The sequence below is a fragment of the Trichomonas vaginalis genome, chromosome V (assembly GCF_026262505.1).
Source record: "Trichomonas vaginalis G3 chromosome V, whole genome shotgun sequence".
NCBI classification, from domain to species: domain Eukaryota; phylum Parabasalia; order Trichomonadida; family Trichomonadidae; genus Trichomonas; species Trichomonas vaginalis.
The window spans coordinates 20,708,799-20,727,677 of record NC_067207.1 but is presented as its reverse complement, the minus strand read 5'-3'; the positions used below and the strand labels follow the sequence as shown (position 1 = coordinate 20,727,677).

The 18,879-nt window shown below is 34.1% G+C and overlaps 16 protein-coding genes across 16 annotated transcripts, besides 3 other annotated features; 8 read left to right on the top strand and 8 right to left on the bottom strand.

Moving 5' to 3' along the window:
• Positions 1-1,699: 1,699 nt before the first annotated feature.
• On the bottom strand, positions 1,700-2,404 carry TVAGG3_0373700 (glycine-rich protein family; the record flags this gene model as incomplete). The annotated part of the gene is made up of 1 exon (XM_001312487.1): positions 1,700-2,404. The coding sequence occupies one exon, from the start codon at positions 2,402-2,404 to the stop codon at positions 1,700-1,702; it is 705 nt and encodes a 234-aa protein (XP_001312488.1).
• A 623-nt stretch (positions 2,405-3,027) lies between these two features.
• On the bottom strand, positions 3,028-3,330 carry TVAGG3_0373690 (glycine-rich protein family; the record flags this gene model as incomplete). The annotated part of the gene is made up of 1 exon (XM_001312486.1): positions 3,028-3,330. One exon carries the CDS (start codon positions 3,328-3,330, stop codon positions 3,028-3,030), a length of 303 nt encoding a protein of 100 aa, XP_001312487.1.
• A 528-nt stretch (positions 3,331-3,858) lies between these two features.
• Positions 3,859-4,293, top strand: TVAGG3_0373680 (uncharacterized protein; the record flags this gene model as incomplete). Its single annotated transcript, XM_001312485.1, has 1 exon — positions 3,859-4,293. One exon carries the CDS (start codon positions 3,859-3,861, stop codon positions 4,291-4,293), a length of 435 nt encoding a protein of 144 aa, XP_001312486.1.
• Positions 4,294-4,304: 11 nt separating this feature from the next.
• Positions 4,305-15,012: a mobile genetic element.
• On the bottom strand, positions 4,674-5,033 carry TVAGG3_0373670 (protein of unknown function, DUF4107 family; the record flags this gene model as incomplete). Its single annotated transcript, XM_001312484.2, has 1 exon — positions 4,674-5,033. A coding segment is annotated over one exon (360 nt), but the record flags the coding sequence as incomplete, so codon positions are not given.
• Positions 5,232-5,552, bottom strand: TVAGG3_0373660 (uncharacterized protein; the record flags this gene model as incomplete). The annotated part of the gene is made up of 1 exon (XM_051231876.1): positions 5,232-5,552. The coding sequence occupies one exon, from the start codon at positions 5,550-5,552 to the stop codon at positions 5,232-5,234; it is 321 nt and encodes a 106-aa protein (XP_051101606.1).
• TVAGG3_0373650 (protein of unknown function, DUF4106 family) lies at positions 6,163-7,017 on the top strand (the record flags this gene model as incomplete). The annotated part of the gene is made up of 1 exon (XM_051231875.1): positions 6,163-7,017. One exon carries the CDS (start codon positions 6,163-6,165, stop codon positions 7,015-7,017), a length of 855 nt encoding a protein of 284 aa, XP_051101605.1.
• Positions 7,014-7,415, bottom strand: TVAGG3_0373640 (uncharacterized protein; the record flags this gene model as incomplete). Its single annotated transcript, XM_001312482.1, has 1 exon — positions 7,014-7,415. The coding sequence occupies one exon, from the start codon at positions 7,413-7,415 to the stop codon at positions 7,014-7,016; it is 402 nt and encodes a 133-aa protein (XP_001312483.1).
• TVAGG3_0373630 (uncharacterized protein) lies at positions 7,441-8,055 on the top strand (the record flags this gene model as incomplete). Its single annotated transcript, XM_051231874.1, has 1 exon — positions 7,441-8,055. The coding sequence occupies one exon, from the start codon at positions 7,441-7,443 to the stop codon at positions 8,053-8,055; it is 615 nt and encodes a 204-aa protein (XP_051101604.1).
• TVAGG3_0373620 (uncharacterized protein) lies at positions 8,393-8,974 on the bottom strand (the record flags this gene model as incomplete). The annotated part of the gene is made up of 1 exon (XM_051231873.1): positions 8,393-8,974. One exon carries the CDS (start codon positions 8,972-8,974, stop codon positions 8,393-8,395), a length of 582 nt encoding a protein of 193 aa, XP_051101603.1.
• TVAGG3_0373610 (organellar and viral DNA polymerase type B) lies at positions 8,992-9,909 on the top strand (the record flags this gene model as incomplete). The annotated part of the gene is made up of 1 exon (XM_051231872.1): positions 8,992-9,909. One exon carries the CDS (start codon positions 8,992-8,994, stop codon positions 9,907-9,909), a length of 918 nt encoding a protein of 305 aa, XP_051101602.1.
• On the top strand, positions 10,266-11,825 carry TVAGG3_0373600 (phage tail repeat-like family; the record flags this gene model as incomplete). The annotated part of the gene is made up of 1 exon (XM_051231871.1): positions 10,266-11,825. The coding sequence occupies one exon, from the start codon at positions 10,266-10,268 to the stop codon at positions 11,823-11,825; it is 1,560 nt and encodes a 519-aa protein (XP_051101601.1).
• On the top strand, positions 12,379-12,930 carry TVAGG3_0373590 (integrase core domain containing protein family; the record flags this gene model as incomplete). Its single annotated transcript, XM_051231870.1, has 1 exon — positions 12,379-12,930. One exon carries the CDS (start codon positions 12,379-12,381, stop codon positions 12,928-12,930), a length of 552 nt encoding a protein of 183 aa, XP_051101600.1.
• Positions 13,225-13,911, top strand: TVAGG3_0373580 (uncharacterized protein; the record flags this gene model as incomplete). Its single annotated transcript, XM_051231869.1, has 1 exon — positions 13,225-13,911. One exon carries the CDS (start codon positions 13,225-13,227, stop codon positions 13,909-13,911), a length of 687 nt encoding a protein of 228 aa, XP_051101599.1.
• TVAGG3_0373570 (organellar and viral DNA polymerase type B) lies at positions 14,149-15,015 on the top strand (the record flags this gene model as incomplete). Its single annotated transcript, XM_001312481.1, has 1 exon — positions 14,149-15,015. One exon carries the CDS (start codon positions 14,149-14,151, stop codon positions 15,013-15,015), a length of 867 nt encoding a protein of 288 aa, XP_001312482.1.
• Positions 15,016-15,362: 347 nt separating this feature from the next.
• Positions 15,363-15,667: a mobile genetic element.
• A 1-nt stretch (position 15,668) lies between these two features.
• Positions 15,669-18,879: part of a mobile genetic element that runs on past the window's edge.
• TVAGG3_0373540 (kinase C-related family) lies at positions 16,566-16,913 on the bottom strand (the record flags this gene model as incomplete). Its single annotated transcript, XM_001312479.2, has 1 exon — positions 16,566-16,913. A coding segment is annotated over one exon (348 nt), but the record flags the coding sequence as incomplete, so codon positions are not given.
• Positions 17,055-18,629, bottom strand: TVAGG3_0373530 (uncharacterized protein; the record flags this gene model as incomplete). Its single annotated transcript, XM_051231868.1, has 1 exon — positions 17,055-18,629. The coding sequence occupies one exon, from the start codon at positions 18,627-18,629 to the stop codon at positions 17,055-17,057; it is 1,575 nt and encodes a 524-aa protein (XP_051101598.1).

Genomic DNA, 18,879 nt, shown 5'->3' with positions numbered 1-18,879 from the left:
AGTCGATTGTTTCTAACAAATTAATCTTTTTTGCATTGATTTTCGAAGTATTGCATTTTCATTACGGCCAAATCTGCTCTCTTTCATTAGATTGATAGCTCACAATAGTTCTTGTAATCAGAGAGGAAATATCTTACGAAATATACCTCTAAATTTTCACTTTATAGATAAATGTTATATTTTTCCGTTACTCGATTATTGTCCAATAAAACCACAATCATATTAAACTTCGTCCAAAATAAACAATAAAGAATAGTTTTTAAGTTTCTTAAACGGTTTATGAAGGTTCATATTTAATCGATTTTTTTATTTTCAATTCATGTATCTATAGTTCGTTAGTCTATCATCCCTTCATAAATTATCTGCAAAGAATTTTGTAGAATCTCAACTCTGTGAGGAACTACAATAAATTGAAAAGTCATTTTGTGATATCAAAATCCAATATATTATTCTTTCTAATACATATTAATAATATCTTGAGATGTAGTACACTATATATATACTTTCAAAAATCTTATATGTTTATTAGTTATTGAGATAGAAGCGATTTAATTCTTTGAAAATCGACGAAAAGTGCCATATTCATAAAATTATAGGGTATTTTTTCATTAATCAAACTTTGATAAATTTTAGTATAATGAACGATTTTGTTTCGTGTATGATACAGAAATGAAAAGCTTAATTAATATCATTTTGCATTTTTTAAAGGATGTTAGAGTACATCTACATTAAAAAATCAGATTTGAACTGCGATACTGCATCAAATTGATGCATATCTGATAAGGATCTCAAAAGAGTAAAGTTAATTTTTTGTGTTTTTTTAAGTTTTGGGCCTTAGTAAAACACCATCTCGAGCAATATTTTTGGGACGACGATAGACCTTATTTGGCCTTACAGTGGACCCTTAACAGTTAATTTCATGACAAAAATAAGGATTATGAAACAGTGGGTAATGTGATGAATGAAGCAATTTGAGCAAAAGTGATGCCTTGAGAACCACAACCTTCGATTTTAATATTCTCGACTTCTGCATAGTCTAGAAGTGTTATTCTGATTGCACCATTTCCATATTTAACTCCACTTTTCATTGATGGTTTCCTCAGAAAATACTCTTCCTTATAATTATAGCCATCAGGAACGAAAGAATCAATAGAAAAGGCATATTCATAATTTTTGTAATTATGTACTTTATTTTTTCCTTTAGCTGGATTTATTAATTTGTAATTGAATGGCAATTTTAATTGTTAGATTCGTACAGGCCAAACAGAAGTAAAAAGATAGGAATTGCTTATAAAACAAGTGTTTTAATCATTAAACAAGTCAAAGATCTGATATAACTGTTTAACAAGATAAATTGTCGGAATTTAATTCGGAATTTTGGTTGGTGAACTCATTGAGTCAGTTACATTGATACAATAATTTCTGATTTTCATGAATGACTCTATATCATCATTTCATATTTAATTGTTCTTTGTTTCTATTGTGCTTTCTTGAAGAGTAATTTCTTAATTGTTGATGCTGTTGACTATAAATAAGATGGATTCGGCCAAAATATTTGCAGAGGAAATAATTTTCCTTCGATGATATAAGTTTGCATCATTTAGCATCAATGAGCGGGGGATAAGTCATAGTCGAAGCATATATTTGTATCTGAAATTAGAAATATTGGTTTTAATTGTTTCATGAAAAAAAATAATGATTATGAAACAGTAGGTAGTGTAATGAATGAAGCAATTTGAGCAAAAGTGATGCCTTGGGAGCCACAGCCTTGAATTTTTATATTCTCGACTTCTGCATAGTCTAGAAGTGTTATTCTGATTGCGCCATCTCCATATTTAACTCCACTTTTCATTGATGGTTTTCTTAGATAATATTCTCTTTTATAATTATAACCATCAACAACAAAAGAGTAAATAGAAAAAACATATCCTGAACCTCCTGCAGCGCCAAAACCATAGTATCCCGAAGCATCTCCCCCATACCATCCTGCACCACCTCCTGAATTATAAGGGTCACAGCCAGAGCAACGATTCTTTCCTCCGAATCCAAAAGATGCTGCCTTTCGAAAATCATAATTTTTTGCTGCACCTATACCTAATTGAGTTCCGCCATAAGCTGCATAATCTCGATATGAATGATTTTGTGTTCCATCTCCACCTGTTTCTCCACCACCTGATCCTCCTGCATTGTGAGCATAAGGAGAACTAGAAGTAGCTGTATATCCATATCCTGACCCCCCTCCACCGCCCGCAACTATAATGCGGTGGTAAGGTGAGTCATTTTCGAGGCGAATATCACTGGCTCCACCACCTCCTGCACCATAAAAATTTCTTGAGTCATAATAAGCTCCATCACCACCTCCATTGAATCCTCCTCGTTGAATTCCTCTCGTTGTAGTTGCCATTCCTTTTCCCCGATATATAAAAATCCTTTTGTTTCTTTTTCTAGGAAAAGAATACCTTTTGAATACCCACCTAGACCACCGTTGTTATTAAGATACGACCCACCTTGCGCCCCCAGGCTTCCAAAAGATATCTTCCTGGAGGAAAATTAACTTCATACGGAGAACAATCATATGTTAATGAACATGGATATTCAAACGTATAATCGTAATTTTTGTAATTATATACTTTATTTTCTCCTTTGGTATTATCTGTTAGATTGTATTTGAATGGCAATTTTAATAATTATGCAAGGAGAGGTCAAGCAGGAGTAAAAAGATAGGAATGACTTATAAAACAAGTATGTTAAATTTATGATTTAGCCAATGTATCTACAGATGAATTAATAATTTGCGCATCATTTAGCGTCAATGAGCGAGATATAGGCCACAGTCAAAGTATATATTTGCATTAGAAAAAGGTCTCATCAAAAAAGATATGTATCCTTAATAGTGTGATGCTTTTACTAAGTAAATGAAATGTTAATTGTTTCATGAAAAAAATAATGATTATGAAACAGTAGGTAGTGTAATGAATGAAGCAATTTGAGCAAAAGTGATGCCTTGGGAGCCACAGCCTTGAATTTTTATATTCTCGACTTTGCATAGTCGAGAAGTGTTATTCTGATTTCACCATTTCCATATTTAACTCCACTTTTCATTGATGGTTTTCTTAGATAATATTCTCTTTTATAATTATAACTATCAACAACAAAAGAGTTAATAGCAAAAACATATCCTGAACCTCCTGCAGCACTTAATCCATCGTTACCAGAAGCAGCTCCTCCATACCAACCTGCACCACCTCGTGGATTATAAGGGCTGCAGCCATCGCAATGATTAGACCCTCCAAATCCAAAAGATGCTGCCTTTCGATATTCATGACTCATTTCTGCACCCGAACCTAATTGAGTTCCACCATAAGCTACACGATCTGGACGTCATGAACTGCATTTGAGATAGATTAAGTCAAAAGAAAAATTATGTGATGATAAAATTTTGCATCGTTTAGCACCTTTGAGCCAAAGAACGGCCATACTCCCTATTAATATTTGCATCAAAAAAGACTATTACTAAGTGAAAGGTATTTGAAATTTGGATTGAATTTTTATTGAGTAAATGAAATGTTAATTGTTTCATGAAAAAAAAATAATGATTATGAGTTAGTATCCCTAACTTGGGTACGGCGGCACTGCGCGCCTCCGTACACCACTTAGCGGTTTTAACACTTTACGATACCAGTAACGTATATTTTACAACACAACCATAACACCAACTTAACCTTAAATATTTACAAAACCGTCTGATACATAAACGACTTCACTAACGAATTCACTAACGAATTCACTACCATCCTCACTAAATAAAAATAACCTTATTTTATTTATTTTCCAACTTTTTTATTTCATTGTAAAGACATGTCTGACTACATTTACTATGACTCTTTCCCAGAACGTTTCCGTGAGCTGTTTAAAACCCAAGTAAAACTGAGAAACATGCATTTTAACAAAGACAGACCCATTGACGATGAAAGAAACCCTGAATATATTACAATCCCTTATGACGCAAAGTTCATTGCATACATTCCTTATGGTCGCAGAGGAACGAAAACTATTTCAACAAAGAACAAAAATTATTTCTGGAGCGATGAAGAAAATTGCCTTATCTACATAAATGCATACTTAAATAAAGCTACATATTGTACAAAAGAAGGTTGGACTGGATTTGAGCTCTACATATACGACGACGATGGAAACAGACGCTGTGTATACCCATACGATAATATGTACCATTGTTTTCATCAAGCATTAAACGAATACATAGTCAGTAAGGGTCTCATTCCTGTTGAGTAGATATGCTTTATTTTTGTTCTGTCATTTATATAAAAATAATTTTAAAAAATAAACTTAAAAATAAATGATATCACTACCTTCACGCGTATGAAAACATAGCGCAAAAATAAATTTAGGGTAGAAGGTTAGATCTAACCCGATTTCTAACCTCATTTCTACCTTAGCCGCTTTGCGACTCTGATTGCTTTAGCTTTCTCTTGAATTCATTGCTTTATAACTCTCTTCCTTGGTTTCTTTTTAGTTGCTTTCTTTACGGCCGTCTCCAACTTGACTGTCTTTCTTCTTCGGCCGTAATGATACCAATTACTTCCACCAGTCAATGGGTCAAATAGTCGTTCATAAGGGTTTCCATACATTCCATAGGGACCATACGGAAGAACTGCTGGTGGAAGTTGTGGAGAAGAAACATTTTCTTTAGTTCCATCGACTCTATTTAAATGCATTGTTTCACCTTTCATCTGGTCATTAAAGTCTTTTGCGTGTTTTGCAAACTCATCGTCCTTTCCTAAAGAATTTTCTGACTCAGTCGCAACCAAATTGGATGCTTTATTTATGAGCCCTATTTTATTTAATCTTAACTTCTTTGCAACCCAGCCTCCAATCTTTCCTTTATTTGCATCTAATGTCTTCGAAACTCTTCCTCCACTCATTTTATTTACTGCGTCATAAGCTCCAAGTGCTTTTGCTCCAAATGCTAATGCTTTTGTTCCCATTGCGCCTAAAGCTGCCCAAGCTACCATTTACACCATATTAAAACCATCTCTCTTCAACATTATCTCATAAAAGTTCTCGTTACTGGAGAAAGTCAATGAAACATAAACGTTCTCATTCATAAACTTCTTTCTTATTTCATCTATACGTTTCAAAATGTCTGAACAATTGCTAACATCTTCTACAACAGTTATTTCATCATGAATGACCTTCAAGAACAAACTCATTTAATATGCTATTAAAATCATCTCAATAATGAGTCCATCCTTTCCGTCTTTAGGTAGCACAACATCTTTCATTGAAGAAGGTTCGACAAGTCTTATGTTAAACTTACTGACAAAGTTTGTTATACTATAATGCTTCGGCGGCGAATACATGTAGTTTAAAAGACATAATATAGATTCTTCAGCAAATTCACTTATACTGGATTTTATAACAATGTTCTCACGAGACCAAATACCACCAATTGACAATCTTGTAAGCAATCCTGCTGAACCTTCAACTGTAAACGTCGATGGTAACATTCCACGAAGGTCATCTATTGACATCGTTGAGTCACTGTATTTAAATATTTTCTTAAAACAATCGTCATTATCTAACCATGCAATAGCTTTGAAGTTTTCATTCGAATATACATCTGCTTCATTAAATGTAAATCCTGACTTCTTTGCAGAGACGACTTTAAAATCTATTGCATTTGTTTCAAAATTATATGCTATGCTAACTTCTGATGGTAATGGGTGCCCTTCTGCTATAAGTTGTTCTTTCAATACCGTTTGAAGTTTTGTATTAAAAACTTTCATGTCATCTCCTGTGTCTAAGTTCACATACACAGCAACAGGGAAACTATCTTGCTTCTTTGTTTCATCATTATATCTCAAAACATTAAAGTTCTTCAATAATATTGTCCTTCCTGCTGGAATACTTCGAACCTGTCTGATTTCAATAGCTTTCTCACCTCCTATATACTCTACCCAGTGTCTTGGATATTCATAAGTATACTGACTTTCTTGAATTTTGGTAGGTTTCATCATAACGTGTTCATAGTATATCTTTATACTCTTGTCAGTTAGACTCGGTGCTATGTTCTGAATATTTCTGACTTGCATTTTTAATAAGATTAAAATGAAGCATTTAATACATGACGTAGATGAAGACATGAACGAAACCACAGACAAACTTAACTCTTCTCTCATTCTTCCTTTCAGTAAGGACTATGAGTTCTGTTCAAATGGTGTTTATTTCTATTGTGGAAAGATGGGGTCAGGTAAGACATTTAATCTTATTCGTCATATACTCATAACAGAGCGTTTAGGAAATGACTCTTACTATGACCAAATCATTATATCAGCAACTTCAGACTCTATGGACTCAACAGCGAAAACATTCATGTCAAAAGTTCAAGCCTCTGTCGTTAAAGTTCCAGACAGTGAGCTCATTGAATTTCTTCAACGTTACATTCGACGTAAGAGAAAATATTATGCCATCGTTGAATTTATACAGTCAGGAATGCAAAAGACCTCTGAGGAGATGGAAAGAATTATTGACAAACACCACTTACGTCAGTACTCAGGAGTTTACGATATGAAACGACTGACAAACTACATTCTATCAAAACTTTCAAAATACCCCTTCAAAAAATATCCTTCAAACACTCTGCTCGTTTGTGACGACTTCGCCGGAAAAGGTTTAGTTTCAAAGCCTGACTCACCATTAGCTAACATCATAACTAAAGTCAGACATTACCATTTAACTGTAGCAATACTTATGCAAACATGGAGGTTTTTAGCTTTAAACATAAAACGTCTCATAACTGACTTCGTTATCTTTCAAGGTTTCTCACGTTATGATATTGAACTCATTTGGAAACAGTCAGGTATAACATTACCTTTTGAAGAAATTTGGGAAGCATATAAGTCTCTCATCTCTCCTCGTTCATACCTTGAGATTCATATCATGACTAATACCATTAAAGTCAAAAATATTCCATGGGAACGACCAACATTGTTTTAAATCTTATGCTTCAATTGACTGATGGTAAACAAATTCCATGCATCTCTGTCGCCATTTCTGTTAATATTTTTGCTGTCATTCATATCATCCACTTCCCCATCCGTTAGCTTTTGAGGATATGCGTTAGAATAGCTGTTCTTAAATGAAGGCTTTTCACCCTTGATTGCATAAACTCTATAACTTTCTGCATATTTTATGTTTGAACCTCCTGAGCCATCATTGACATAAATTTTTATAGGCTTCCACCCTTTGTTCATGTTCCTGCTTCTTCCCTTAGCTCTTTTGTTCAGTAGTTCTACATCTTTATACACAGCACCTGTCTCAGTGAATTCAACAATATTTTCATTCGTTAGCTTTGCATTCAAACCCTTGTCGAGTATATTGTTCATTTCATACATATAAAAAGTTTTTATTCTATATGAAATGAGAAGCAAATCCATCTTAGCTGGTGCCGTTAATGTTCCAATTGAACCAACATCAAATGTTGACTCACGAACGACAAACAATATTGTCATAAAGAACTATAGTTCAGAATGTTTGAAAGAAAAGGAGCCAGAACTTAAGTCGGTGAATTTAAACACAGCTTCAAACGCTAACGCTACATCAGATGTTAAGTTAGAGTATCCACCATTAGACCAAGTTCTTTCAAGAGAAGCCAACGACAATCCTTACACAAATGTTCAAACAAATCCTTCAGATAACGTAGACCATTACCTTCTTCAGTTATACCAAACAATTTTACTCAAAGACGATAAGAAGCTTTTGACAAATCTTATAAGCAAAAACCAAATAATTCTAACAAAGGAGGACCTTGAAAATGTTATATCACGAATAACAGGGAAACAATGTGTCATTGACTATCTCGACCCTGAAATCGAATGCTGTGGTCAAACTCCACTATTCATGAAAATAGGTAACATCCGCATCATTGAAACACCTGGAACTACAGGAGTTGAGTTTAAGTATAAATATTCGAACGAGTATACAAAACTATCTACTGACTATAAGCTTTGTTTGAAATATGTTTTAGTAAATTAAAGCAGTCAGTCAAAAAATTTCAAGTTAGCAATTTGTAATATCTGTCCAAAACTTCTTCAACAGTATCGAACTCATCTTCATAATGTAGACCTAATCTTATTGACTTGGTGCAGTTTTCACTAACACAATATTTTTCTGTTCTCTTGACTGACATAACTAACTCATTTGTTTCATCAAACAGCAACAACCAAAGTTCATGACCTAATACATAACATTCATACTTTATATTTTTAGCTCTGAGTTCTCTTGTAAGCTGTTGCATTTAATATTTTCTAAAAAGTCAACTTCAACAGTCATTCGCACTGGTGCCTTCAGTTCTACAGGCTCGCCTTGAAAGTCAACTAGTCTGAATTGCATATCTTTCAAATTGTAAGGGTTCATAACAGAAAGATTTATACTCTACTGAACCTTTACTATTAACTCCTGAAATGCCTGTGACATTAGCTATTTTAGACTCAATGTATAAACAATTGCCATAACATACGTATGGAACAGATTTCATCTCAATAACTCCACTAACACTTTTCAAAGGTAGTTGCATATGATATGCTCCTAAAAGAAGTTGAACTCTATGACTCATTCGTGTTATCTTAAACTCCTTCGCATAACTGAACTTCAATGTTCCCTCAGAAGAGAGTTCGACATCTATGTTGTCAATAGTTTCTTCATTTATGAGAGTATCTATGACTCCAGCAATTTTATCTATTCTATACTCGGCTCTGTTAGGAAATGTTATAAAACTTCTTTTGTCATCTATTTCAATCTCTATGAAATCTGTTTCATCTGTTATGACAAAAGTTGCGATAGTATTGAAGTCAACAACTCTGAAAGCAAGTGCTTCATTCTGAAGACCTAAGTTTGTTTGTAGCTTTACTGTCCCGTATTCGTTTGGGTCTGTACTTTGCAAATAGAACAACATTTTATTCTCATTAAAATATGACTATTGCTGCATATGCGTATGAAACAAATGAAGCAAGAAGAGCACATGAACTAGTAAATGAAAACTCAACTTTAACAGTGGAAGGCAATGATTTAGTCATTGACGATGGAAAAACTAAAAAAGTCATTGATTTCGATACTTTTAACACGTATGACCCATTCATTACAACAAGTAAAGTTCCTATCATAAATGATGGAACGGTGCAATATATAAATTCTACAGTAGATGCCTCATTAGTGAAAGTACTAAATGTTCTCATTGAATTATTAAAGAGCTTTCGATTTGACGACAACATTAAATGCTTAAAGAATTTAGTCATGAATGAGAAACAAATTCTCGGCGTTGCTGGTAGCAGTAATGATGTACACCTTATGACATTAGAATATTATAACGAACATAAAGATGAACTGAAAGGAGAGAAGGGTGACACTGGACCTCAAGGAATTCAAGGACCTCAAGGCGAAAACGGTTTGGATGGAGAAGATGGAAAGGATGGAAAAACTGCTAAATCATGGATATGGAACCTTATAAATACTGGTTTAACAGCTGGTTCATATGGAGTTCTTCAATACCAAATCGGAAAGATATGGGCAGTACTTGGTGAAGAAGCTTTAGATGACGTTAAAAATGCTTTGAACTTCATTTCAAATGGTTCGGATACTATTAAAACTTTATCTGGTTGGATGCAAGAAACAAGGAGTCAAATAGATACTGTAAGACGTATAGCAAACAATGCACGTACGGGATTGGATACTTTACGAGAAGCACAAAATACACTAAAGGAAGCAAATGATATTCTTGGCTCAGTATCAGACATGCATGAAGATTGGCTTAAAGGTATTGACAAATCTTTAAAAAATCACAGTCAGTCTATTGCTGACTACAAGAAAAGTACGTACATGATGGAAGTATAAAGAACTTACTTAATGCTAACAATAACTTACCAGGAACTATTAAAGCATTTATAAAGTCCTTTGTAAAACCTGGTGCTCTAACATTTAGGTCTTTGAGAGCAAGAGCATTGAAATCAAGAGATGCAGAAACTCCAACAGAACCTACAGAAGGAACTGAAACAACAGAAACTCCAGAAGAACCACCAAAACCAACAGCTAATGAAATATTGTTCGAATATTTTCCAAGGTACTCTGTTCTCATTGCATACATTCAAGAAATACTTAAGAAAGCAGACTTGACTTTAGGAGATGATGAAAGTTCTGTATATCTTTCGTTCCAGTTCCAAATAGCAGAACTTTTGAGACAGATATGCTTAATGTATGACAACATCTCTGATTTCACAAGATATGATGACGACCATGACCCCGAACACGGTGAAGAAGAAGTTTTACAAACATCCATTAAGACAGGAAAAGTTTTAACACAAAGTCTCATTATTGACACCGAAGATGGTGAAGTGGATGTTCTTCAAGAGCTGAAGAAAAATACTTCTGAAGGAGGTGGTGGTAGGCATGAACTTGAAATAAATGAGATAGAAGAGAAATTAGATAATAAAGCAGATAAAAACCATGTTCATTATATAAGTTCAGATGAACAGATTATAACGGATTATCATGGATATTTAACACAGGATGAAGAAGTGAAGACGAAAGATGTTAATGAAAGAAGATATAAATTCATTCGTGCTGAAGGTTATGACATACGCTGTACTGTACAGTATGACACAGGTAAAGCACCAGAAGCATTTGGTTATAACGATGAAATTTATGCTTCATACTTCTTTGTTAACGGTGTATTAGTTGAACCAAGATTTATGTTGAGAGTTAAGACAAAAATAACTTTTGAAGATGCTATTAAAAGTAAAGCAGACAAAGATGAACTTGACGCAATGAACAAAGTTTTGAAATCTCATAAACACAATATCTCCGATATAAATGAACTTCAAGCTACATTAAATAGTAAAGCAGATAAGAACCATACACATGAATCCTTCACTACTGTTAGAGCAGACGACATAATATTGAACTATACCCTCGGTTCAAGTGCACCTTTAGAGAATCCAAGTACAAGCGTAAAAGATACACTAAACTCCTTAAATAACAAATGTATGAACATTGAAGGTCATGTCAGAAACTTTGAAACATATAAACTACCAGCAATGTTAGATAAGAAAGCAGATAAAGAACATACACATAACTCCTTCTCAACTGTTGCTATAGAAAGTATTGAAGGAACGGTTGGCGGAACTGGTGGGGATGCATTATATTATAAACCTCCTAACTTTCCACAAGGTTTAACATCGAATGAAAACATAACAACGAAGAAAGAAATTAGCTGTAAAAATGTTTATGTCATGGATGATGAAAATAATGTTAAATTCACTGCTCTAGATTTATATGATAAGAAAGCCGACAAAACAGAGCTTCAAACATTAAAGACTGAAATACTTCAAACATTATATCCTATAGGCTCTATTTATACGTCAATGAACTCAACAAATCCAGCAAGTGTTTTAGGTTTTGGTACATGGCAGCAGATTGTAGACAAATTCTTATACTGTGCTAACTCTTCAAAGCAAACAGGTGGTTCAAAGAAAATTTTAGAAGCAAACCTTCCACCGCATAAGCATACAGGAACTACAAACTTTTCTGGCGACCATAGCCACTCATTAAGAGACCACCCATTATACAACTCAGACTATGAAGCCGGTCATGACGTTTTATCTCCAGCTTATAACAATTCAGCAAAAAAGACTTTTCGACCAACTGAACCAGGAGGAAATCATTCACACACTTTCACAACAAATCCAACAGGCTTGGGTGCAGATTATATGCCACCATTTATAACTGTATTCGCATGGTACCGTCTTGAATAAAATCTTTAACTTTACATAAATGAGCTTGAAAGAAGTATTCGAACAACATCCATGGAGGTCATTTAAGAAGTTCAATGAAGCAGCAAAAAGTTGGGGATTTACTAACAGAGCTGAAGTTAAAAAGTTCTTTGACAAAAATGTTGTACATCAAACAAAAATAAACCCTTACGACTACTTTTTACCAATTTACTCCAACACTCCTGACGCATACCAATTTGACACTCTCATTCAAAGCAGAAAAGGAGGACATAAACCATTCCTCATCTTCATTAATGTTAACACTCGCAAAGCATATGCATATCCAATGAGGAATAAAGGAACTCGTGAAGTGTTAAGAGTTTTACAATCTTTTGTAGCAGAACATAACCCAAGTACTTTAACATCAGACCAAGACAGTGCATACCTCAGCAATGAAATCACAGATTTTCTCATTAAGCATAACATAACTCACTACACTACTGAAGACCATAACCATAACATACTCGGCATCATAAACCGCTTCATAAGGACTCTCAGAGATTTAAATCAAGAGCGAGACTTTACCGAAGAAACAATGAAACATTTTCTCGAAGTATATAATTCCTCAACGCATTCTACAACAGGACATACACCAAATTCAATGACACAACAACAAGAAGAAAAGTATATACAAAAGAAACGAAGTCAAACACAAAATATCAGAAATTCAACACAATTTACTCTCATTCCTGGAACAAAAGTTCGTGTAGTTCTTGACGACAAACCATTGACAAAGAAACGTTTAAGGTTAAGTAGAAACTATTATATCGTAGACTCTTCGCAAGGTAATGGATATCTTATAAAAGCTGCCGACGACTCTATTGCGTTTTATCCTCGTCATAAATTAGTTGAAAGTAGTAATGGCAAACTTGCTGAAACCATTGACGAAGCAAAGCGAGGAGTGGTTATTGAAATACTTGGCTATAACACAAACGATGACACTTATAAAGTAAGATATGAAGGAGGCGTTGAAGATGTTATACCATCTAAGAACTTGAGAGAGTCGAAGCCAACACATCTGGGACCATTAGAGCGGGAGTACTGGAAAGACAAAAATATGCCAGAAAGAATAAGAAAATTCTTCTAAACTTTTTCATTAGATGTAAATCAGACAAAAATAATTTTTAGGGAAGAGTATTATAAGGCATTTTGTGAAGAATATAGCAACCGCCGGAATTCCGGCGGTTGCTTTTTATACAAAATTCATGCGGGAATTCCTGATGAAATCAGACAAAAATAAATTTAGGGTAGAAGGTTAGATCTAATCCGATTTCTAACCTCATTTCTATCCTCATGAAAATTCATGAATTTCCTTAAGATAGAAAAAAATAAAGTTAGTTTTATTTTTATTTATTTTTTTATTTTGTATGTAAGAACAGAAATGTCAGTCGAAGCAAAAACATTCACGAACAAATCTAATGGCGAAACATTCATAAAAGGCACTTATAACGGTATTGAAGTCTTACGTAGAGACAAGGATGGTTACATTAATGCAACAAATATGTGTCAGCAGTTTAGGAAAGACTTTAGAAAGTTGTTGGAAAATAAGTCCTGGGAAGAGTATTATAAGGCATTTTGTGAAGAATATAGCAACCACCGGAATTCCGGCGGTTGCTTTTTATACAAAATTCATGCGGGAATTCCTGATGAAATCAGACAGGTTAGAGGAACGTATGTAGACCCAAGACTTATAAACTATATAGCAATGTGGGCTTCTCCAAAATATTGCATAGCAGTTGGAAAAATTATGGACTCCATAGACAAGAAAGTTCATGAGAAATTAGATGAAGAAGAACTTGAAGATACAGTAGAGAATGCTAAACCTTTGTTCGAACAAGATGTTAGAAAAATGCGCGAAAAACAATTAGAACATGAACGTGAGATATGTTATGGTTATAGAGATTCTCCATACGAACTAGACCAATGGGAACAAGAAGATTTAAAGAGAGAATTTAGAGAATATGAACTCGCTAAGATAGCATTAGAAGCTGCAGAAAAGAAGTTAAAAGTTTGGGGTCGTTTTGTACAAAAATATTGTGAGGAAATGAACCATTTATTTTTGTCATAAAGCCGCAAAGCGGCGGGGCATAGCCCATGACCAAAAATAATGTTTAGGGTAGAAGGGTATATCTAACCCGATTTCTAACCTCATTTCTACCCTCACGAATTTCCTTAAGACAGAAAAAATAAAGTTAGTTTTATTTTTATTTGTTTTTTTATTTTGTATAAAAGATATGATTTCAACAATCGGCACAACAACAATTCAAACAACAACAGCACCAAACTCGTTAGTCATGAATCCAACATGTTAGTAGAAATGAAAAACTTCATTCCTTCTTCATTTACTTTCGAAACAGAAATACAAAGAATAAAGCAAGAACTTTTAACAAGTAATTTAGACTGTACCGCACAGGATGAAGAAAATGAAGAATATCTTTATGACATGCAGGACATTATTGACCATTTACCCAAATTGCCTGAAATCCAACAACAAAAACTCACTATTCATGAATTCGATGAAATAGAAGTGAAACCAACTGACTCAGTAGAAATAAAGAAGTTCATACGTAAAGTAAACTATGAGTTTCTAGGATATCATTGCAACCATAAAGTTATGGACAAAGATTGCGACATGGTATATAAGAACATCTCTGACATATATAAATCGGAGGAGTTTAAGACATACGACAACTTTGTTTCATTAGTTGCAAAATGTGTATGGCAGATAAGAGATAAAGATAGAAGAGGTAAAGTATGGAATGGCCAAATAAAACCAGCAGCCTTTGAGTTAAAGAAAACCATTGACGCCTTGGTTGTTCTAGCTGGTTTTATTTCAATGTATAACGCAAAAATGAATCCGCAATGTTCAAAATGTAAAGCAGCAATGAGGAAATATAACTACTCCGTCAAAGAGATAGAACGTATGAGAAACGACTATGCAGACTTAAAGAAAGAAGCAGAAAAACCAGCAGAAAATAAAATGGACATGTTAGCATTTCTGAACAAAAACTATCCAACTGCTGACGATTTTCTTCTATCTGACGTCAAGAAGAAGTATAAAGAAACCTTCGGCATTGTTAAAACTTTTGATATCCTCAGCGAAGAAATAGAAGCTACAAAACTGTTTAGAATCTCACGAATTCATAACGTTTACCATGTAAAACGGTTATAAATAATGAGGGTAGATATCGGGTTAGATCTAACCTTCTACCCTAAAAATTATTTTTGCTGAATTCATCACAAAATTCTGAGTAAAATGACATAGGGCATGTGTCAAACCGTTGAGTTTTCACAAATTTTAAAAATTGCTGCGGAAAGTTCGTCAAAAAAGTGAAGGTTCCCGATGGTTTCAAACCGCCATACTTTACATGAAGATAGTTTACAATGTCAACTAAATATCATGTACGATCGAAACGGTTATGTAAAGTTTACATTTTGTAAAGTAGAACGATAGAATTTCCTGATGTCAGTCAGGACGCGAACCGACGTCAGTCAGGACCCATCCTGAAGTCATTCCATTGTTGTAAACGAAAACAATAAAAATGGTTTGACAGAAAAGTGACACTTTACATGGCAAAAAATAGAGTCTTACTTTTGAGATACTTGAGATTGAAACTGAATCTTATGAGGCGGTGATCTTGAATCACTACCTCATAAGGTTCAGTTTCATATAAAATTTGTTGCAATTTGTTATTCTTTTGCAATTATTTCTTATAAGATTTTACATCTTTTAGCGGGGAATGTTTGTTATCATGTATATATTATAAATATCTACACGATAACGAACATTCCTCGCTAAATTGCTGAGAAACTTTGAGGAAATGTAGTTAGTATACAAGTCTTGGGTACTGTGGCACTGCGTTCCACCTTACCCAATACTTGTGAATTTGACACTTTACAAAGCCGCCAACCACTTCACTTCACTAACGAACTCACTAATGTAAAAATAAACGTTCTCACTATCGTTCTCACTAACAACTTCACTAATGTTCTCATAAATTTTCCTCAATATCTTCATCATCAGTGTTAACCCTATTGTAGTCATACTTGAAGCCATAAACTTTCTCTAACTTCTTAACGTACAATTTACATAACTTACCTTCGTCATCGTATGGTTTAATGATATAACTATTTCTATCTTTATAAACAGTCAATGAAAAGTCAACTGGTCTCGGATGTATTTGAAAGAACATGTTATGCTCAGGAAGGAAGAATAAATGTTTAAATATATGTTTGTTATATGTTTTGATTTGTATGAGTTGCTTTTGTTCTGTCATTACATCCAAATAAAATAAAAATAAAATAAAAAATAAACTTAAAATTAATGATATCACCACCCTCACACGTATGAAAACATAGCACAAAAATAATGTTTATGTTAGAATGTTAGATCTAACACGTTTTCTAACCTCATTTCTAACCTGTTGAATTCATTGCTTTATAACTCTCTTCCTTTCTCCAACTCTTCTAACTTCTTCTTAAGTTCAGCAATGTTGTCCTCATGAAGTTTAATCTTTCTCAAAATTCCTTCTCTATCTAATGGTTGCTTTATCTTTCTAAACTGAACTCTACCATCCTTCATAGTATGAACGTAAAAACCTTCTGGAATAATTCCTGATTTAATGTATTCTACCAAAAACTTTTGTTTCATTGCTTCAGTGACTTTAGTCGTCATTTCAATCAAATAAAAATGTTCAAATAAAATAAAAATAACGTTATTTTTCAGTAAGGAAACGCAGGAGTTTTACGATTTATTTGAGGCGTAGGTTCTGGTTTAAATGTTGGAGTCGGTTTAGGAGTTGACTTTTGAACAGGAGTTTGTACTTCCATAGGTTCAGGAGTCATTGAAGGTTTTGCTTGTGAAGGCGTTGGTTTTGACGAAGGTGTTGGAGTTTGTTTAACTTCAGCTACTTCAGTATTATTTATAACATTTGCTTTATTTCTTTTCAACATCATAACTGCTCCTGCTGTAGCTAGCAAACCTAGTGGGAGACCATATCTTATATAAGGACTTGACCAAATGCTATTTTTGACAGGAGCTGGTGGAACACCTAACCTTGGTGAAACTGCTCTTTGCCATTGTGCAGCTCGTAAGAAATATTCAATAGGTGCTCCATAATCGTTTGGTAAAGTTTGTTTCACAGATGGTGAAGGTTCACGAGAGCTTGATGAAGAACTCATTTATAAGCTTTAAAAATAAACGTTCATCCTTTATTCCTCACTGTCGTCAGTTGCTAAGTTATAGTCGTCAAGTCTTATTATTGGTATGCCTGACTGTCTTACTTGTATTGCAAAGCAACAATCCCTCATAAATCCAATAAGTGGCTTTGGTACATTTTCAGTTGCTAGTTCAATAGGTCCTTTAACAGACAATTTGTATGTTATTGGAGCAGTAGATGTTTGACCTTGCTGGAAGCAAAAGTCCACTTCTGTTGGAAAACCACATAAGAAATGTGTGTTGTCATAGCTATCCCATTTATGTTCCACACTACCATCATCCACCAATGACCTCATAACATCTTCATTAAATCCTATCATATCATTGTTTGTATTGCAAGCGTTCGCAACCATTTCATAAAATACAGGTCCATATGATTTTTCAGGTTCTGCAGGCATATTTCCATAAGCTCCCATGGAAAGCTGAAGATATTTAAACTTAGGGTTCTCAAAATTAACATAATAGTTGTCTTTCTTTCTAAATAGTGCCCAAATACTTTTAACATTAATAGGCGTATAAGCTGCTGTAAATGTTGCACTTGAACTATCTGTATTCTTTGAGAATGAACCGTCCATAGGAATCCAATCCATAACTTTAACAGGAAAACATAAAGCCTCGTTTGTATAATGTTCTACAAGTTCTGTATAAATGTTAGGGTCTAAAGAGAATGACTTTGGATGAATGAAACATTCATTAAAATCCATCTTTGTTCGAAATAGTTGCTGGGTTACAGTTGTAATAGTAACTGTTCCACTAGCTTCTATTGCCTTCGTTATCATAGTGAATGGTTCATTCCATGGAACAAATTTATTTGTCGGTGGATTTGAATCTGAAGCAAATGCAACTTTAAGAGTTGGATTGAAAGCAATGATATCATTTACAGATATAGATGTGCATTGTAAGGCGTCGCTACTGAACTTTACTTTAAGCTGAATGTTTCCTGCAAAAGCTGGAATAAATCGAATAGCTTCTAATGGAAGGAATCTTCTAACAGGAATTCTTAAACGAAGCTTAAAATCAAATGATTTTCCTGCTGTAATTGGACCACTAACAATTTGTCCTGTTCTGCATGTTCCCGAATGACTCCATACATCTTCATGTCGAGTCTTTGAGAAAACATCTACTTTCTTTATTTGTTCGGTAGTTTGTGAGTTTGAAGTTATATATGCTTCTTCTCTTGCGTTGTCTTGAGAATATACGATACGACCATTTGCAAGGATTTGATATCCAGCAACTGCATAGAAAGCGTCATCGAAACCAATCCAAAATCCTGGTGGGTTTGTTTTATTGGAACCTGAACCAATTTCTTTATCTGCAATAAATTGACCTTCCATTTTATACGTAATGAATGTATTGTAAAGGTCCAACATATTTTCACCAGGAGGTGAGAGATTGAATGTTACCCATGTGTTATCTTTAGCAGTTCCAGGTTGTGATGGAATCTTTGCGTCAGAATATTTTCTATTAGTGTCACCAATTTGAACTGCATTGTCTATGATATCGAAATATGAGCGAATCTGATGAATATGCTCTGCTGGAGTAAATTCGTTTAGCTGTTCGTTCTGCATGTATTTACTTCAGATAAAAATATCTATTTACTTCATTATTCTCACTCTTCTTCTTGGTATTCGTGGTGGAAGTTGTTTCTTGACATTTTCAATGAACTGTACATTCTCTTTTGTCTCAACTTCTTTCACTGGCGGGTCAGGGTTCTTTGACTCGGTTTGTTTTTCAATGAAATTCACGAACTTTGCAATAAGCTCTTGGTTCGTTATTGAAAGTACATCTGGCTTCTTTTCTTCTGGTTCTATTGACTTT